This window comes from Dipodomys merriami, unplaced genomic scaffold (genome assembly GCF_024711535.1).
Source record: "Dipodomys merriami isolate MVZ:Mamm:240054 unplaced genomic scaffold, mDipMer1.0.p SCAF_7, whole genome shotgun sequence".
NCBI classification, from domain to species: Eukaryota; Metazoa; Chordata; class Mammalia; order Rodentia; family Heteromyidae; genus Dipodomys; species Dipodomys merriami.
The window spans coordinates 66,623,272-66,643,900 of record NW_027206290.1 but is presented as its reverse complement, the minus strand read 5'-3'; the positions used below and the strand labels follow the sequence as shown (position 1 = coordinate 66,643,900).

At 49.3% G+C, this 20,629-nt stretch overlaps 2 protein-coding genes across 4 annotated transcripts; both read right to left on the bottom strand.

The window, feature by feature from the left end:
- Positions 1-386: 386 nt before the first annotated feature.
- Positions 387-10,440, bottom strand: Spef1 (sperm flagellar 1). 3 transcript variants are annotated; one of them, XM_070006854.1, is made up of 8 exons: positions 7,960-10,440; positions 6,916-7,027; positions 6,399-6,588; positions 6,167-6,206; positions 5,975-6,035; positions 5,619-5,742; positions 5,411-5,514; positions 387-5,199 (listed from the first exon to the last, which is right to left on the bottom strand). In XM_070006854.1, the coding sequence occupies exons 1-8, from the start codon at positions 8,066-8,068 to the stop codon at positions 4,869-4,871; spliced, it is 1,071 nt and encodes a 356-aa protein (XP_069862955.1). In that variant the 5' UTR covers positions 8,069-10,440; the 3' UTR covers positions 387-4,868. The 3 variants fall into 3 exon arrangements, with proteins under 3 accessions (XP_069862955.1, XP_069862956.1, XP_069862957.1); XM_070006855.1 differs by having other exon boundaries at positions 6,399-6,555; XM_070006856.1 differs by having other exon boundaries at positions 5,116-5,514; positions 6,399-6,555.
- Positions 10,441-10,536: 96 nt separating this feature from the next.
- On the bottom strand, positions 10,537-13,430 carry Cenpb (centromere protein B). Its single transcript, XM_070006853.1, has one exon. The coding sequence runs from the start codon at positions 13,173-13,175 to the stop codon at positions 11,337-11,339; it is 1,839 nt and encodes a 612-aa protein (XP_069862954.1). The 5' UTR covers positions 13,176-13,430; the 3' UTR covers positions 10,537-11,336.
- Positions 13,431-20,629: the final 7,199 nt, after the last annotated feature.

The following is a 20,629-nucleotide window of genomic DNA, read 5'->3' as shown; positions in this document are numbered from 1 at the left end:
GTGCCACTTCTGGCTTTTTCTGCTTATGTGGTGCTGAGGAATTGAACCCAGGGCCTCTTGCATGCAAGGCAAGCACTCTACCACTGAGCCACCTTCCCAGCCATTCCGGCTTTTTTTTTTTTCTGCTTATGTGGTGCTGAGGAATCAAACCCAGGGCCTCATGCATGCAAGGCAAGCGCTCTACCACTGAGCCACCTTCTCAGCCCTGGGCTCCAAACTCTTAACTCTATTCTTTTTAATAATAAACTATAATCTCCTTAGAAAAGTGCTTAGTGATATGTAATAAAATTGGTACATACCAACCTTTTTACCCAATGTATACCAGAAGAGAGACAAACATTTCTGGCAAAATTTTAAAAATTTTATTAGTGTATATTAATCGTACAAAGGGGTCATGGCAGCATTTGTTAATAGCTCTAAACTGGAAAGTATCCAAATTTACTCATAAGATGAATCAATTGCAGTAGTTGAGCACTGGTGGCTCATGCCTTTAATTCTAGCCACTCAAGAGGCTGAGATCTGAAGATTGTGGTTCAAAGCCCACCACTGGCTGTCACATCTGAGATACTCTTATCTCCAATTACCTGGCAAAAAGCAGAAGTGTAGAGCACCAGCTTGAGTGGTAAAGCATCAGCTTTGAGCAGAAATAGATATAAGGCCATGAGTTCCAGCCCCAGTACTGACACAAAAAAATAGATTAATAGGGCTGGGAATGTGGCTTAGTGGTAGAGTGCTTGCCTAGCATACATGAAACCCTTCAGTACCATATAAACAGAAAAAGCCAGAAGTGGTGCTATAGCTCAAATGGTACAGTGCTAGCCTTGAGCAAAAGAAGCTCAGGGACAGTGCCCAGGCCTGAGCTCAAGCTCCAGGCCTGGCAAAATAATAATAAATTGTTCTATATTTGTATGATGGTAAATATCTGTGACAACATGCCTAATACATGCAACAACATGATTTTCAGGTAATATTGACCAAAACACTGGTCATTAAATAATACATGTTCCACTAGTCTAGTCCATATTTTTTTGTTAACTTATGTATTCGTTTTTCTGAAGCATATATCTAGGAATTGCTGGGACAGTGCTGTGTTTCTTTCTTTCTTTCTTTGGTCGGTTGTGGGGCTTGAACTCTGGGCCCGGGCACTGTCCCTCAGTTCTTCAGCTCAAGCCTAGTGCTCTACCAATTGAGCCACAGCGCCATTTCCGGTTTTCTGGTGGTTGAGATAAGAGTCCCACAGCCTTTCCTGCCTGGGCTGGCTTTGAACCGTGATTCTCAGATCTCAGCCTCCTGAATAGCTAGGATTACAGGCGTGAGCCACTGGCACCCAGCTATGATGGCTTTCTAATGTGTCTACTTTGCTAGCTTGGACAGCATTTTCCAAATTCCCTTCTCTGTGTGTTTCCAATTAGGGCAGACCACAGCGGACATTTTTTGAGTGAGGTTTGAAGATGGAAGAAAAGAGCAGCAGCTATACAGGATCTGACATTTGTAAGCTCCAGGCAGGAACTTTGTAGCCCACGCACTTTGCTGCTGATCTGCTGATTTACCTCATGTGGGGGAGCAGCTAGGCCTACATGGACTCAGCTTTTCCCTCCATCTTCCTTTACTTTTCTGACTCCTGAGTCAGATGACAAAGACAGCTTCTTCTCTGTTCACTCACATCATCAAGATTGGAGGCAGTAAAAGCTGACATGAATTTGTTTGTTCTTAAGACTTCTATGAGTTTTTTTTTCTAAACCTGGTGCTTGAACTCACAGGCCTGGGTGCTGTCCCTCAGCATTTTGCTATGACATGAGCCATACTTCCACTTCCGGCTTTCTTCAGGTACTTGAGTGGAGATGAGTTTCATGGACTTTTTTGCCTGGGCTGGCTCAGAACTGCGATCCTCAGATCTCAGCCTCCTAAGTAGCTAGGATTACAGGCATGAGCCACGGCACCCAGCATGACTTCTATAACTTATGCTCATGAATTCCATTTTGTTCTTTCTGTCCCCCACTTTATGTACACATTTCCTTTCCAACTTCTAACCTGTGAACTGTAAATTCCAGTATTAGATGCACAAACAAGAGCTTTGCCAGAGACTTGTTAAGCAGCCCCGACAATTACCTGAAGTCAAATCTTTTAAAGAAATCCTTTTCTGGATTGGCTCAGTGGTAGAGTGCTTGCCTCACATGCGTGAGGCCCTGGGTTCGATTCCTCAGCTCCACATAAGCAGAAAAAGCCGGAAGTGGTGCTGTGGCTCAAGTGGTAGGAGGTTAGCCTTGAGCTGAAGAGCTAAGGGACAGCGTCCAGGCCCAGAGTTCAAGCCCCATGACTGAAAAAGAAATCCTTTTCTGGGGCTGAAGCATGGCTCAAATGATAGAGAAACCTGCTTAGCAAATGTGAGGCCTTGAGTCCAAACTCCATTGTCTAACTGATATAACATAGGCACTAGTTAATTATAGGAAATTGCCAAACTGTTATCTGAAATGTTTGCATTTATTTAAACTCCCACTAGCAGAATATGAGAGTTCCAGTTTCATCCCACCTTTATCAACAAGTGGAAATTAGTAATTAATTTTGTGGAAACATTACACTATGTAAAACCAAAGCAAAGCAACAATCCACAGTCTTCAGCCTCTACTTGTACAGAATAAGTTCACAATATCAGGAATATAAACACGTATTATTTTGTTGTTGTTGTTGTTCCCATACTAGGGCTTGAACTCAGGACCTGAGTTTTTTCACTCAAGATTACTGCTCTGCCAGGAGCTGGTGGCTCATGCCTATAATTCTAACTACTCAGGAGACTGAGATCTGAGAATCCCTGTTCAAAGCTAGCCAGAAAGCCTATTTCATGTGGCCAAAAGGAAACAAAGGACGTTTTCAGTATACAGATATGGGAATATTTTATAGTAGTTTTCTAGAGAAACAGAACTGTTAGAGAGAAGAGAGAGAGAGAGAGAGAGAGAGAGAGAGACAGACAGAGAGACAGAGAGACAGAGAGACAGAGAGAGACAGAGAGAGAGAGAGACAGAGAGAGAGAGAGACAGAGAGAGAGAGACAGAGAGAGAGAAATTACCTTTATAAGGATTTGGCTCACACAATTATGTAGACTGGCAAGTCTGAAGACCTGCAAGGTGAGTTGGTAAGTTGGAGATCCAGGAGAGCCAACAATTCAGTTAGATTCAGTTAACCAAGTCCAAAGGCCTGAAACCAGGAGATCTGATGGTATAGTTCCAGTCCAAAGGTCGGCAGTCTTCAGACCCAGCATGAGCCAGTATTTCCATTTGAGTCTATAGGATGAAAGCTGATGGGCCAATTCAGAGGCCACTAGACACTAGGGATTCTCTTATAATTCAGGGAAGATCAAACTTTCAGTTCTATTTAGGCTTCAACTGATGGGCTGAGTCCCATCCAAATGAGTAAGGAAGGAAACTGAGGCAGGAAGATCTCAAGTCTGAGGCCAGCCTGGCTTGCACAGAAAGAAAAAAGAGGGGCCAAGCACTGGTGGCTCACACCTGCAATCCTAGCTACTCAGGAGTCTGAAATCTGAGAATCACAGTTCAAAGCTAGCCAGAAAGTCTATGAGACTCTTCTCTCCAATTAACCACCAAAAAATCTAGAAGTGAAGCTATGGTTCAAGTTGTAGAGGACTAGCCTTGAACAAAAAAGTTCAGGCACAGTGCCCAGGCCCTAAACAAAAAAAAGGACTCAGCCAAACTCAGACTCTTGACCCACAGAAAAATGTGAGATAATAAGCATGTATTGTGTTATACCTCCAAGTTAGTAGTAATTTGTTATACAGTATTAGATAACTAATACAGATTCTTTTCAGTTCTCTTTCAAGTACAAGAGTATTGCTATGAAAATTATTGTAGTGTCTCTCAGAACAAAAAACACAAGAGTTTGTTTCCCCTGGGTATACTCTGAGTATATGCCTACAAATGGAATTTCCAGGTCTCAGAATTTATTAATATAAATTATCAGGTCAAGGCTGGGTGTGGGTGGCTCACGCGGTATAGTAAACTGCCTAGACGGTATGAGGCCCTGTTCAAATCCCAGTATCACAAAAATAAATCAACAAAAGCCAGAATTAAGGTCAAACCATGGCATAGTGGCTTGGACAGTTTGGTTCACAAAACTTGAGATCAGTGCATGGGCAGGTTTGGAGTCATATAGAAGTCCAAGTTAAGGGTCTATCCATGTTGAAGGCAAAGATGTGGCAACAGTTGGGGAAATCTGAAGCCTGTGTTTGGTGTTGGTTTTCAAAAAGGTTCGAGGATACTATGTTGGGGGTAAGGGATAATCTAAGCCTGGGTTAGAAGTTAGGGGGCCTGTTACCCTAGCAGAAGGCTGAGATCTGAAGATCATGGTTTGAAGCCCACCCAACTCTTATCTACAATTAACCACCAAAAAGCTGAAGTAGAGCTGTAGCTCCAGTGGTAGAGCCCCAGCCTAAGGGAGAGTGCCCAAGCCTTGGGTTCAAGCCCCAGTACAGGCGTGCGCGCACACACACACACACACAGAAATCTACTAAGCTGTGGGCATACAGGACTGACTACCCACAAAGTAAGACCACTTCTGGATCCACAAGGCTCTTTCACTTAAGGGGGTGAACAGGTGAAGACAGGTGTGGGTGGGAGGAGGACAAGGAGAGCAGGAACTCTCATCTTTAGGGATCCAGAAAGAGAAGGCAGGAACAGGAAAAGTATGCCACCTTTAATGGGGGCAGTTCCATCCATATCCCCCAGACACTCCCAACAATATATGTGATCGAGAAGGGAAAGAGGAGGAGAAAGGGAGGTGGGGGAAGAGGAAGAAGAATAGGGAAATCGCTACAGGCACTGAAGGATGTCTTCACTATTCCTGGCTGGTTCGACTCCTCACCCCTGCCTCTCCAGCTGCTGTGGTCTCCAGCCCAGGGAGGGGTCCCAAGTGAGCACCCAAGAGGGGCAAGGGAGCCCCTCGGTTTCCGGAGGTAGTTTCCCACATGATTGCGAGTGTAGAGAGCCATCCTGATATGAAACGCAGCTGCTGTCCTCGGAGCTGGGTAGTGACTCGGCCCTAGGGGTGTGGGCAGAGCCAGGGGACCGCCTCCCAAAGCCTAGCGCAGGGAGACTCAAGGCGGGGCCCCAGGTGTTGGGCACCGCTTTGCTGCGGGGCAAGCCGGGTCTCCGCCCGTGGCTCCTGGGCTCTGGAAAGTGGTCCATTTTCCTGGTCCGGGTGGAGCGTAATGAGGTGGCTCAGTCCAGCCCCACCCCCCAACTCACCCCCATCCCCAGGCAGGGAGGAGCTCCGGGCGCTGGAGGCTCGCGCGAGCAGCTGGCTCCGCCCTCCTACTCGTGCGTCGTCGGAGGGAGGGTCGTAGCATCCGGGCGAGGAAAATGGGGGCCCCCGAGCTGCCCGGGCCCAGGTCGCCGCTCACCGCTGCTTGCGCTCGGCCTGCTGGAGCCGCCGGGAGAGGTCCTCGATGCGCACGTTCTTGAGCTGGAGCAGGTGTTCCAGACGCTTCACCTTCATCTGCAGGACCTGGGTGGCAGCGCCAGGAAATCGAGCCCAGCTGCTGGCTGCCCCTGTCTCTACAAACCCACTCCCCAAATCCTCACTCCCCAGCTTTCCTGGGACGCCCTCACCTGCACCGTCTCCTGCGAGGCCAACAGCTCCTGCTCCTTTTCAGCGATCTGGAGGACGAAGCTTGGGTCGCCCTGCAGCGACTGGCTATACCCAGGAGGACGAGGCGCCGGCGGTCGGCTCCCCCTGGAGTGGAAAACAGCTTAGCACTCCCCGGAAGCTTGGGTGCCACCCTCACCTTTCCACTGCCAGCAGCCAGGCCCTCCTTCTTTACTTTCTCTTGTTGTCTCGCCAGTGCCCCACTTTCCCAGGCACAGCCAGCCCCTCCCCCTCCCCTTCCAGCCTTGTGGGGGGAGGGGAGGTGGGGAATGGGCGGGATTATTAAAACTGGTGAGGTTAGAACTCCCAGCTGCTTTACCTGAGCTGCCCTCCTCCCTGGGGTTCCGGGGCACCCTCCCCTCGGGCCTTCTGGGGCAAACCTGGGACAAAACAAGTGGAGGTGTGACCTTGCTGAAAGTCCTAGTCACTTGTCTCCCCCTGACCCTCAAAGTGATGAGAAAGACAGGAGGAAACTTTTCCTGGGGCGCAGAAGGCAGAAAGGACACCTTACCCATATCCATATAGCCACTGCTATCCTGAGGTGCCAGCTCCTGAAAGAAACCCCCCCATGGTCTACTGTGAGCCCAGGCCTACCCATCCCAAGGGAATCCCTTTGAGCAGGAATTCTTAGGCACACCCTACTTCTATCCCACACACACATCCCCAAGACAGGGCATTCTGCTGCCTGGGAAGCCCCTGGTGCCCCAGTAGCAGGAAACAATGCACCCAACTCAGAGTGGCACCTGTAAGGAGCCCATGCCCTGCTTCCTGCGCCTCTGCCGCTCCTCCAGGCGCTGCCTCAGTGGAATCAGCACCAGCTCCACCACACCAGGGGCACACTGGGCAATCTTGCGCATCACATCATCTGGCACTGAGAAGTTCAGCTTGTTCAGCACCTTCCTATGGGGTAGGTCAGGGAAGACATACTGGATCCTATTGGGAATAAAGCCAGGACTTCATGGGGAAGGAGGAAAGAATACAGTGGTGCAGTCTATGAGCCTGCAGCACTGGGAAACTGAAAGGGAAAGTATCTAAGCCCTATTCCTTAGGTATTCTTAGGTTCCCTTCTGTCTCCTTCTATATAAGAGTTCTTTGATTTTGTTACTAGATAGATTCTGTTTGGGCTGGTCCTCCCCACTCTGCCACCAGGAGGGTCCCTGTTTAGGTGTTAAGTCCATAGAAAGTAAAAGGGCTGAGGTAGTTCCTGGAACTCCAGTGGGTGTTAGAGAGCCCCATTCCTGCACCCAGGTATTATGCTACCTGTTCAGGTGACCCCAGTTGTTGAGCTTCTGCTGGAAAGAGTTGGCAGGGACATAATTGTGCATCTCCACCATCTTGGGGAAGTAAAACTTGATGACTTCTGCAACCAGGACTGAAGAGTATACATAGACACAGAAGGTGGGGAGAAAACAATGGGAGAAGAGGAGGGTAAGGTTGAAGAAGCAACAGGGTAGTAGAACCCAGTAGAGATACAAAAAGGGGAAGGACTACAGGGAAGGAAACAAAGGCAGATCAGGAATCAAACTAGGACATAGTACACCTCAGAGAAGTTGCATCCCTTCCCCCATTAACTCAGGGCATAGCAATACTGAAAATGCGTCTCTAAGAGAGCTCTTCAGAAGCCTGTGTGTCTCTCCACCTTAGGAATTCACACACTCACACACACACACACACACACACACACTGCCCAAAGTCCCAGGAGAATCACACAGATTGTCTATTTGTCTCACAATTAGAGACACACAGTGAGATCCTTGTACAGATATACATACAAGGCAGAATGTGTAGATACATAGGAAAAATACATGCAAGACATGCATGTACAAAAATATATATTTCTGTCATTGAAAGCCCAGGAAACATTTCTGAAACACAGATACTTACATAATCACAAGGAAACACATAGGCACACAAGACTCCCTCAAACACATCAAAGACAGAGTATGTCAGCACATATATGAACACACATATGCTCAGACTCCTACAAGACACATCTATAGAGCATGCAATGATAAGCAGATGTATACAGAGATGCAGTAATACATACACCTAAATTCAAAGTCCCTGGAGGGATGGACACACACACACACACACACACACACCTCATATGCATATATGAGTAGAAAAGAGTAGGCTACACATGAAAACGCATTGTTCACACAGAAATACAAACAGAAATAACACACAAAAGCACACACTTTCACAACTGAAATCCTAAGACACATAAGAATAAAAAGACAGTATGCACACAGACCCCTCACACATACGTTCAACAAGAACACATAGGAACACAGAGGCACACACCTCCATCACTGAAGTCCCGGGAGAGGTTTCTCTTGGGCCGGGACAGAGGGATGTTGTCTACCCACAGGTAGAGCTGGTGCAGGGCCTCTTCGTCCACGCTGCTTGCCATTTGTGTCCTCAGTAAGGCCAATCCGTACCAGCTAGATAGAGTTCAGCACCAGCCTCACAACTCCTCAAGCAACTCTCTTGCCACTGCTCCACAGCCGGCTTTCTGTTCTGACTCTGCCTGCCTCACGCAGAGACTCGCCTCCCATCTGGGAGCAGCCATATTGTTTTCTGAAACCATGGCAACCATCACCTAGTCGACTGGGAGCAGAGATTTCTGGGAATTGTAGTTTCTCCCTTACCACCTCCTTTGGAGCCCCAGCTTTGAAGACAGGTGTGTTTTATTTCCCCTCTTTCCTAAGAAAGGGTCACTTCTGCACCCAAAGTATTCGCTAGCCAGCTACTGACCCAGTCTTGGATCTTCCAAAGTCAACCAGGCCCTCAGAACCCTTATACTAACCAGCATCCCTTTAACTGGAATCCCCTTTCTGTGACCTTTAGGTGTCAGTCCTAAATGGAAACAGCATACCTGTTTCCAGTTTTGCCTGGGGGGGGTCCATTGTTAATAATCTGCTACCAAACTATGTGATAAGCTGTGTGCTTCCTTACTGGATCCCTCGGCATACAGCCATTGCTACTCCTCTATCCCAGCAGTTGGTTTTGGTGTGGTATGCAGTATATAACTCAGACTTCAAGGGAGCACCAGCGTTCAAGGCAATATCTTAAACTCTGGCATGTCATGTAATGCCTTGACTCTACTTCTTCCCTTGTGAAATGGGAACAATTCTCGTTTACTTGTCCCTATGGAGTAATGAGGGAAAGTTATAATAAAGTCATACTGATATAAGACCTGTATTTGAATGAGTTGGACATGGGAGCCAGTTATAGGTATAGAAGCAGCAAAAGCTCCTGTACATACTCCCATATTCCTTATCTTTGACATCCTCATCTTCCTAGCATTATCATGGATTAGGATTTCAAGTAACCCTGTTTTAAGTCCCTGCCTTGTGAAGGGATACAGAATAGCTATAAAGGGGTACTTATAGATCCAGCCTGAGGAGAAATTTTGCTTCCAACTAATGGTATAGCATTGGACAAATTGCTGAATATCCTTCTTTTTGTCAGTTTTCCCGACCCTTCTCTACCTTATAGGGCTCTGTGGAGCACCTGATATTTATGGCTCAGTACACATCAAGGACCCTATTAGTATCATCAGCTTATGTTATCATTAGTGAGATCATCTCCGTTCCAGCAAAAAGAGTAGTTGTTGGTAAGAGACAGATGAAAGTGATTTGTCTTGTTGGTACTTTGAGATAAGGGACTTGGATTAGTCAAAACTTAGGGAGAAGGCTACACTTCCTCCTGCCTTCTCTAGAGCAGGCCCAGGTCGTCAGCCGGCTTCTTTTTTTAAATTTTCTGTTCTAGAGTTTGGATTGGGAAAGAGGGAAAGCTAAGGGGAATCCCAACTCCTTTTTATTGTCACTTTGCTTCAAAACTTTGAAGGTTTTGAAGTGCTAGAAGTTCAGAAGGCCAAGAGTGGAATTTACCACACTTCTTGTTTAAAAGTCACGCAAGTGGCCTTACTTTTCTGAAAGGGACACACCCACGGCAGGCCAGGGACAAAAGAGGACCTGGATATCCCCCACCCCCTAACATTCCATGGTGGGGAGAGGAACTTGGTAACTAGGGGGTGGTGAGGGGTTGGGAAGGAGGTGATATGCCAGCTCTTGGCAGGGTAGGAAAACCGGTTTGGGGATCAGGGGTTCCTTGCCCTGCACAGGCTCAGTCCCTCCCCTAGCTGGAACCACTGGGGCCAGAGGGCCTCAGAGAGGGAGGGTTCCACAGGGAAGGGACTGGCCCTGAAAGGAGAAAGGTAAGACTGACAAAGGACCTGTCTTCACCTATGGACTGGGGAGTGGGGGACAAGTGGGGAGTGAGGCTTTGGAGGGCTCAGCACCCGAGTTTCCAACTCCTCAGCCTCTTGGGGGTGCAATCTGTTCACAGTAATTTCATCTTCCTTTTGCCAAGGGCCCTTGTGGCAACTAGGCTTGAGAATGACAAACAAGGCCTAAAGGGTTGCCTCAAGGTAAACCAGAGTTCCCTGTAGGCTCCTCCAACTCCAAGTTGGCTCTCAGGAGCCAACACTTAAAACAGGCCCTACATCTTCCCGCTCCTTCCAGGACCCTTTTTAACCAATCTTGACAGGCCTGGTCCTTGGGTGTATTTTGCCTGATTTGGCCCAGAAGAGATTGTTGGCTTCTTTCCTCCTGCCCCAGAAAAGTGACCCAAGCTTCTCTCTACCCCCAAAGTACTAGAATGCTAGGGTTCCTCCGAGATGAGTACACTAAAGATCTTCCCTCCCCAAGCCTTTATAGCATTTAGACATTAGTGTCATTGGCTGAGCCCCTCACCCCTGTGAGGGCCACCCTGTCAACCCTTGCTTCCATGTCACATCAAGGCAAGGACCAAAGGGAGTCAGGAAAGAATGTGTCCCCAAGACAGACGCAAGCCCAGACCATGAAGGATGCACCCTTGGCTGTTAAAACGTTCACCCCCACAAAAGGGGAGTGGACAGATTTATTGAATTCAATCTGGGAAAGGGAGCAGCTGGGTGGCTGGACTCTGGGCTCAGCCCCAGGCCCCTCTGCCCAGGATGGGACCCTGCCAGAGAGGGATGAGAGGCATGGGGCCTGCAGCTGACCACAAGGGAGGTGCCCACCATCACTCTCCTGGAGGGCCTTTTGAAACCTCCAATCTGGAAAGAAAACCAAGGGCGGCCAAAGTCACACAGACTAGGCCAGAGAAAGGGATTAAGGGGGTGGAAAGCAGGCAGAGGCAGGCTCAGGAGCCTATGGTAAGTTAGACTGTGCTTCTTGAAGCGACCCAGGGTGGGTGTAAGGGGCTGCCAGCCTTGTGGGGGCCTAGGCTGGACCTTCCTCTGGAGCCCTTCCCAGAATGGCTTTGGGGTTCCCCCCACCAAAGACCTGGTTGGATGGTAGGGGGGAGAGGCACTCTCTGGCCAGGAGCTTCCAGGGCCTGTCCCTGGCTGCTGCTGTGGTCTAGTCCACTGATGGCATGGTGTGGTAGCACCAGACAGCTCCCCACCCACCCCACGGGGTCCCCCAAGCCCAGGGGCAAATGGGGAGGAAAGAGGATTCTGAGAAAGAGGCAATAAGCAGGCATTGAGGTGGACCTAGCCCTGGGATGAAGCCATTACTCAAGGCCCTGGGGCTCCCCCCTCTAGCTCCATCTATAGCGGCTGCCTAGAGAGGGTTCTCTGCCCTAGGCTGGTGCTGCCCATCTGGGTCAGGGACACAGCTATGCCCAGCAGCTCAGCTTTGATGTCCAAGACCCCGAACTCCTGCCTGCCTGGCATGGTTCTTCCTGGTCACATGGACCAGATCATGTTCCAAGTGGAGAATGTGGCTCTGTACCCGGTCGTCGATAGGAAAGGAGGTCAGGTACCTCTTGACCATGGCGAAGTAAGCCATGGCCTCCCCGAAGCTGGGTACAGGCACCTCATCGCCGTCTTCATCATCATCATCGTCTTCGTCTTCCTCATCCTCCTCCTCATCTTCCTCTTCGTCTTCACTGTCTGAGTCAGAGTCCTCCCCACCTTCCAGGAAACGAAGGGTAGGGCACTGGGCCTCCTCCTGGGCGCTGTAACCCCCGAAGCCACCACCGGCCTCTACTACTCCCTGGGCCCAGTCCTCAGCCTCTAAGCCCTCTGAAGAGCTCTCCTCTTCGTCCTCTTCCTCCTCTTCATCACTGTCATCAACATCACCCTCCTCCTCCTCCACCTCCTCCTCTTCTCCCAACTCCTCTCCTTCCCCTGCTTCCTCTTCTTCCTCCTCCTCGCCTTCTTCCTCCTCTTCCTCTTCCTCCTCCTCCTCCTCTTCCCCTTCACCCTCCTCTTCTTCCTCCTCCTCTTCCTCTTCCTCCTCCTCCTCTTCCTCTCCCTCACTCTTGAGAGAAGCAGTAATGGTGGCATTAGGGCCACCCCCAAAACCCGCCTCACGAAAACAGGTGGCTATGTCCGAAGGTTCCACTGCTTGCCAGGCCGCAGCCACGAAGTGCAGGGCCTCCATGAGGCCCAGCTGCAAGCCGGAGCGATCCTGGCCCTCCAGCGCTGCCATTGCCTTGAGCAGCATAGCCTGGCGGTAGTGGCCCTTCACCTGTTGGACCACTCCCCGCTCCAATGGATGCACAGTGCCCGGAGGAAAGAAGGCCAGCTGCACGTGCCGCAGGCCTGAAGTGTCCAGGGACTGGGCAGCCAAGCGGCCAGCCAGCAGCAGGACCCGGCGAGACTCTGCGGCCATTCGAGCATCCAGGGCCTTCAAATACTTGGCCAAGGCCTGGGTAGTGACACCACCCTTCGAGTTGGCGGTGTAGTCGCAGGGCAGGCCACCTTGGCTGGCACGAGGCTTGGCCGACTTGCCAGCCACCAGCGGGGGCAGCTTCTCGCTGCCATCGGCATTGGCGCACAGCAAGACACTCAGGCGCTGGGTGGCTTGGCGCGCCCTTCCATCCCCTCCGCACAGCCCCGCGGCCTGGTCCGACAGAAAGTCGTACCACAGACTGGTCTCGGTGGCACTGAACACGTCCTGCGAGGCGTAGCCCTCGGCCACCGACGGCGGCTGCTCCTCCCGCGTGCGCCAGCCCGGTGTGCTCCCACCGCTGCCCTCAGAGGGCACCGCGGCCGGGCTGGCAGGTGCCGCTGGGGTCCGGGGGGCGGCATTCCGCCCCCTGGCTCGGGCCACGCCGCTGCAGGACACTACCCCGTGGCGCCGGCGGAAGCGGTCCAGCCAGCCATTGGAGGCAGTGAAGTCGTCCATGCCCAGCTCCTCGGCTATCCGCAGAGCCTTCTCCTTGAGGATGATGCCCTTGACGGGCAGGCCGGCGGCGCGGATCTGCTGGAACCAGGCGATGAGCAGCCCCTCGAGCTTGTCGTAAGGGGACAGCTTGTTGGTCTTGCGGCAGGTGGAGGCCACCCCGTACTTGCGCTCCGACGCCAGGATGGCGCGCTTGTTCTTCAGGATGGTGCTCAGCGTGGACGGCGGGATGTTGAAGCGCCGCGCGATCTCGCCCTTGCGCAGGTCCGGGTTCTCCTCCACCTCCTGGATGATCCTCGACTTCTCCCGGAACGTCAGCTGCCGCCGCTTGGGGCCCATCCCGGCGCGCCCCCCGCCCCGGGGCCCGGCACCACCGCCGCCACCCCGGGGCGGGGGGCCCGGGCCCGCGGCGGGGGGCACCAGGCGGCCTCTCCCGAGCGCCCCGCCCGAGACAAAGCGGCTCGCGGGGCGGCGGGCGGAGCGGCGACCCGGCCGGGCCGGAGGAGGCACCTCCGGAGGCGACGCCGGGCGGCGAGGGGCAAGCGGGGGGCGCAGGGAGAGGGCGGGCGGCGCGGGCGCGGAAGGCAGGAAGTGCCGCGGCGCGGGGAGCGGGGAGCGCGGCGAGCGGGGCGGAGCGGGCGGAGCGGGCGGAGCGGGATCTCGCGGGAAGCGTGGGGACGCCCGGCGCCGCCTCCCGGTCCTCCGTGCCCAGCCCCTTCCCGTTGCCCCGGTCCTGCCACCGGGGGCGCTGCGGCCTGCGGGACCCGCCGGGGCTCCGGCGACCCCCCCACCCCCCCCCCCCCGGCAACGGGGCGGGCGGGGCACGGGGCGGCCATTGGGGCCGAGTGGACAGCGATTTGCAGCATAAAAACGCACAACCACCTTTTTTTTTTCCTTTCTTAATCTAAGTAAAAAAAATAACCCGCTCTTTTGTTTTTTGGGTTATTTTTTTCTTTTTGGCAGAAACGGAAAAATCCCAGAAGCTAAAACTCGCTTGTCATATTCGTGAGCACCTGGAGAGATGCACAGGTAACATTTTGATACATTTCCTTGCTCTGGGCAGTTTTGTTTTCAAATGTTTTGTGTCAGACTGACATAAAGCTTGACCTGGCATCACGTGTTAAGAATTTTGCCATATCAGTACAAATCATTGCCCACGTGCCTTTTAATGGTTGAATAATTGTTCCAAGTGTGGATGAATACGAACCTGTTACCAGTCATTACACATTTACTTTATTTGTATAGACAACCATACAGTTTTTAATTTATTTGATGGTAGTAATTATTGCAATGTTACAATCTGTAGACACTGATAACAAAAATGTGTCCTTTTCCATGATTGGAGTCATATGTATCTTTGCCCTTCCAGAAATAGCGACGTGTATTTGCATATGCAAATATACACACAAATTATGATGCCTCTGACTACAACACCAAACACATCAAAATGGTTAGTTCTTTTTTTTTTTTTTCTTGCTGGTTCTGGGACTTGAACTCAGGGCCTGGGTGCTGTCCATGAGCCTCTCTGTGGTCAAGGCTCCACCACATGAGCCACAATACCACTTTTTCTGAGTAGGTTAGTGGAGATAAGAGTCACATGGACTTTCCTGCCCTGGCTGGCTTCAAACTGTTATCCTCAGATCTCAGCTTCCTGAGTAGCTAGTCATGAGCCACTGGTGCCTCCTTTGTCAGTTCTGAACACAACCCATTGAGTACATATATATGAAGTTTCACTGATCAGCAACCCAGCAAAATAGGTTGGAGACCTATTGTAGATGACGTTTCATGGGAGTAGGTGTATCAGAAGAAATGAACTAAAAAAAGTGCCCTGGAAGCGCCAAGGTTATGGGGCTGAAGAAAGGACCAGCAATACAACTCTGGAGGAGCTGAAGCCACTATGGGAAAAACAGGCCAGTGCAGCACTCTGGAACCTGAGGACAGACTGTAACTAACTGCTATTTCATTATGCCTTTTTCCTTTCATATATTTATTGGCCATTTGAATCCTGTGATTTTCCACTTTTGCCCGTTTGTCTTGCCTGCCTGCCTGCCTGCCTTCTTTAACCTCCCTCTTTCCTTTCTTCCTTTTTTTTCTTTTTAAATTGATTTGGCACTGGGTATGAAACCCTGTACATGCTAAGCACATACTTTACCACTGAACTACACCCTCAACCTCTGTCTTTTTATGGGCTTTTAAAAGCTCTTGGGGGTCAGGCACCTGTGGCTCATGCCTGTAATCCTAGCAACTCAGGAGGCTGAGATCTGAAGATCATGGTTCAAAGCCAGCCCAGGCAGGAAAGTCTGTGAGATTCTTTTTTTTTTTTGGGGGGGAGGTCTGGTCATGGGGCCTGAACTCTGGACCTGGGCGCTGTTCCTCAGCTCTTCAGCTCAAGGCTAGCGCTCTACCACTTGAGCCACAGCACCACTGCCGGCTTTTTTCTTTTTGCTTATGTGGTGCTGAAGAATCGAACCCAGGGCCTCAGGCATGCAAGGCAAGTGCTCTACCACTGAGCCACCTTCCCAGCCCATCTGTGAGATTCTTATCTCCAACAAACCACCAGAAAACTGGAAGTGGCGCTGTAGCTCAAATGGTAAGCACTAGCCCTGAGCTAAAGAGCTGAGGGGCAGTGCCCAGGCCCAGAGTTCAAGTCCCATGACCAATTTAAAAAAAATAAAAGCTCTTGGAGGGCTAGGAATGTGGCTTAGTGGTAGAATGCTTGCTTAGCATGCATGAAATCCTGGGTTCAAGTCCTCAATACCACATACACAGAAGAGGCCAGAAGTATGCTGTGGCTCAAGTGGTAGTGCCCAGGCCCTGAGGTCAAGCTCCAGAACTGGCAAAACAAACAGAAACCAGCTTGTAGGGGATGGAGGTATGATTCAAGTGGTACAGTGCCAGCCCACCAAGTCCAAGGAATTTGTGTTTGTGTGTGTGTGTATACAGATACTGAGGCTTGAACACAGGCCTTATACTCTCACTTGGCTTTTTTACACAAGGCTGGAACTCTACCACTTGAGCCATAGCTTCACTTGCTTTTTGTTAGTTAACTGGAGTTAAGAGTTGCAGACTTTTCTGCCAGGCTGGCTTTAAAGCTCAACCTACTGAATAGCTAGGATTACAGGTCTGACCCAACAGCACCTGGCTTGAGAATATATACTTTTAATTAATTTAAACATTGTCAGTTTGTGGAGAATGGCTTATTATTTTATTATCTTCAAGTAGCTGTAAAAAGGAGTTGCCATTTAGTTGGGCACCGGTGGCTCACGCCTGTAATCCTAGCTACTCAAGAGGCTGAGATCTGAGGATCACAGTTCAAAGCCAGCCCGGGCAGGAAAGTCCATGAGACTCTTATCTCCAATAAGCCTCTCGAAAACGGCAAATGGTGCTATGACTCAAGCAATAGAGTGCTCGCCTTGAGCTCAAGAGCGCAGGGACAGCGCCCAGGCCCAGAGTTCAAGCCCATGACCGACAAAAAAAAAAAATTAACTACTATAAGCTAATAATAAAAAAAGCAATAATTTCCAATCTAATAAATATGATATTTTTGTTCCTGCAGTTGTAAGATTTGAACTCTGGGCCTGGGGGCTGTCCCTGAGGTCTTCAGCTCAGGGCTAGCACTCTATCACTTGAGCCACAGCACCATTTGCGGTTTTCTGGTGGTTATTTTGGAGATAAGAGTCTCACAGACTTTACTGTCTATGCTGGTTTTGAACCATGATCCTCATATCTCAGCCTCCTGAGTAGCTAGAATTATAGGCTTGAGCCACAGGTGCCTGCCACAGGTAACCATTTTTAATGCCATCGCACGTGCGCACGTACACCTGTAATCCTAGCTACTCCTCAGGAGGGTGAGATCTGAGCATCACAGTTCAAACTAATCCTGGCAGCAAAGTCCACTAGACTTATCTCCAATTAACCACCAGGAAACTGGAAGTGGAGCTGTGGCTCAAAGTGGTAACTGAGGAAAAGAAAACAAATAGGGACAGTACCCAGGTCCTTAGCCCCACAACTGAAAAAAAAAATTTGTTTACCTAGACTAGCCTCCAACCTTAATCTTCAGATCTCAGCCTCCTGAGTAGCTAGGTTTATAGACTTGAGCCTCAGGCATCTGGCATGCATATTGTTTTGTTTTGTTTTGGGGGGGGGGATCCAGTCGTGGGGCCTGAACTCTGGGCCTGGGCACTGTCCCTCAGCTCTACCACTTGAGCCACAGCGCCACTGCCGGCTTTTTTCTTTTTGCTTATGTAGTGCTGGGGAATCGAACCCAGGGCCTCATGCATGCAAGGCAAGCGCTTTACCACTGAGCCACCTTCCCAGCCCCATGCATATTGTTTTTAATTGGACTACATTTAGAATACTTTGTAGCCCATATTGCCGACACTTTTTTCATGACAACAAATACCAATGTTAAGTGAGTTTCATACTTTTAGTCAAAAGACCCCTGATAGTTCAATGTGTAATCATTCAATAATCAACAACTACTTATTAAGCCCCTGCTAGCTGTTGGGCATCCCTATACAAACTGCCCATCCTCATCTATTTTATTTTATTTTATTTTATTTATTTATTTTTTTTGGGGTCCGGTTGTGGGGCCTGAACTCTGGGCCTGGGCACTGTCCCTCAGCTCTTCAACTCAAGGCTAGCGCTCTACCACTTGAGCCACAGCGCCACTTTCAGGCTTTTTTCTTTTTGCTTATGTGGTGCTGAGGAATAGAACCCAGGCCTCAGGCATGTAAGGCAAGCGCTCTACCACTGAGCCAACTTCCCAGCCCCCCCCTCCCCCCATCCTCATCTATTTTATGGTACTGGGGTTTGAATTTAGGCCCTTATGTTTGCCAGGTAGGCACTCCAGCCACTCTTCAAGCTACTTTTTTTTTTTTTTTTTTTTTGGTCGTCCGTGGGGCTTGAACTCTGGGCCTGGGTGCTGTCCCTCAGCTCTTCAGCTCAAGGCGAGCTTGCTACCACTTGAGCTACAGCGCCACTTCCGGTTTTCTGGTGGTTTAGGTGGTTTATTGGAGATAGGAGTCTCACAGTCTCTCCTGCCCTGGCTGGTTTTGAACTGCGATCCTCAGATCTCAGCCTCCTGAGTAGCTAGGATTACAGGCGTGAGCCACCAGCGCCCCGGCTACTTTTTTTTTTTCTTATTCTTCAAATACAGTCCCAAGCTTTTTGTCCAGAACAAAAAACTGTTTGAGATATACATATATACATATTATTTTTTTGGTGAGATGTAATTAGGACTTTCCTGCTTGAGCTGGTTTTGAGCTTCAGTCCTCAAATATCAGCCTTTTAAGTAGCTAGAATTACAGGCATGAACCATTGGTGCCCAGCCTGTATTTTTAAATTATCTCTGCATTGGAAATGTTAAGACCAGCTTTGTACAGTGGCCAGTGGCCCCATATGGCCATTGAGTTTTTGAAAGGTAGCAAGTGCAAATTGAGATAGTCAGTATAAAAACCTATGCTGGATTTTGAAGACTGGCTATCTAAAGTATTTAAAATTTCCCACTAATAATTTTATGCAGATAATATGTGAAATAAAATATTAGATGTTAAATAAAATATTGAAAGTAACCCCATCTGATCCCTTTTATTTTACTTATATTTTGCAGTGCTAGGGATTGAACCCAGGGCCCGGTACATGCTAGGCCATCACTTTGCCATTGAACTTCAGCTCCAACCACTCTTTCCTTTCATGAACGTGGGTACTAGGAAATCTTAAAATCTGTTATAGCTTACAACTGTCCTGCCATTATATTGCCATTAGCTAGTTATGGACTACCTAGGAAATACATAACACATTTATAATATTGATTGATTCTATAATAGTGGTCCTGGAGATTTGGGAGAGGGATACTCACTTCATTGCCAATTAAATGTTCTTTGTCTGAATATTTGGTGTCAGGTGACTTTGTTTTGTTTTGTTTTTTTAGACAGTGTAACCCAGGCTGGCCTGGAAATCCATATGTAGTTTGGAACAAACTTGAGCTTATGTTCCTCCAGCTTCATCCTCCCAAGTGCTGAGATTACAGGCATGAGTTACAATACCTAGCCTCCTGTAATTTTTTTTTCATTCTGTGGCTTGAACTCAGGGCCTCATGCTTTCACTCAGCCTGGTCATTCATGGCTGATAAAGCCATAATTCATGATGAATTCATGCCTCCAGTCCAACATTTTTGCTAATTAATTGGAGATATGGTCTTGAGGACTTTTCTGATCAGATCTCAGCCTCCTGAGTAGTTAGTACTATATATGTGAGCCACTGGCACCTGGTCTGTGTAATGTAACTTTTTCAAAATTTTTGTGTCCATCCTGGGGCTTGAACTCAGGGCCTATGCATTGTCCCTTAGCTTTTTCACCTCGGGATGGTACTCTACCACTTGAGCCACAGCTCTACTTTTGGCTTTTTACCGGTTAATTTGGAGAAAATCTCACAGACTTTCCTGCCCAAGCTGGCTTCAAACCGGTATCCTCAGAGCTCAGCTTCCTGAGTAGCTATGATTATTATAGGCATACACCACCAGCACCTGACCTATGAAACCATTTTCAAACAGTATAACTGGGCATGGAGGATTATGAGTTCAAGACCAGCCTAGACTATACATTTAGACTCTGTCTGAAAAAAGCACACACAGACACAAAACAGCAACTATTTAATATGCTACAAGTCATGATAGAAAAGGCACCAAAAAGTGTGTGGAACCAACTGTGTGGAAGGAAGCTTGGAGAAAAAAAAAGGGGAATTTTGAAACAAGTGGTAATACTTCCTGCTTTTCTGCCTAAGCCTCAGGATCACGTCAGATACCCTTGAAGGAGCTTAGGACTTGACATACTGAGTCCTAATATTTGCTTCCATGGGAAGATAAGTTCTTCTACAGCCACAAGTGGTGTAACCAGGGCTTGGCAGGGTGAGAGAAAATGGTCCTTTTGTTGCTTGCAATTTTTCTTTTTCTCATTATGCATATACTGCAGGCTGGTCTGGAACTCAGTCCTCCTGCCTCTGCCTCTTGAGTGCTTGGATTGCAGGTGTGTACCACCACACCCGGCTGCAAGTACTTATTTTAATTCATTATTTATTTGATGGTGCCAGGATTTGAACTTAGAGCCTCAAGCTCACTTGACATACTTGCTCAACTATCACTCTACCACTTGAGCTATGCCCCCAGCCCTGATGATGTTTTTTTTTTGGGTCCGGTCGTGGGACCTAAACTCTGGGCCTGGGCGCTGTCCCTCGGCTCTTCAGCTCAAGGCTAGCGCTCAACCACTTGAGCCACAGGGCCACTTCTGGCTTTTTTCTTTTTGCTTATGTGGTGCTGAGGAATTGAACCCAGGGCCTCATGCATGCAAGGCAGGTGCTCTACCACTGAGCCACCTTCCCAGCCCCACCCTGATGATTTTGTGTGTGTGTGTGTGTGTGTGTGTGTGTGTGTGTGTGTGTGTGTGTGTGTGTGTGCTGATCCTGGAGCTTAACTTAGGCTCTGAGCACTGTCTCTTTTGTGTGTGTGTGTGTGTGCAAGTCCTGGGGCTTTAACTTAGGCCCTGGGCACTGTCTCTGAGCTTTTTTGCTCAAGGCTAGTGATGAGCCATTGGAGCCACCCCTCCACTTCTGGCTTTCTGGTGGTTAATTGGAGATAAGAATCTCAAGGATTTCCTTGCCTGAACTGGCTTCAAACTGCAATCTTCAGATCACAATCTCCTGAGTATCTAGGATTACAGGTGTGAGCCTCTGGTGCCTCAGTCCTGCCTTTTTCTGGTTATTTCAAAGGAGTCTCATGGACTTTTCTACCTGGCTAG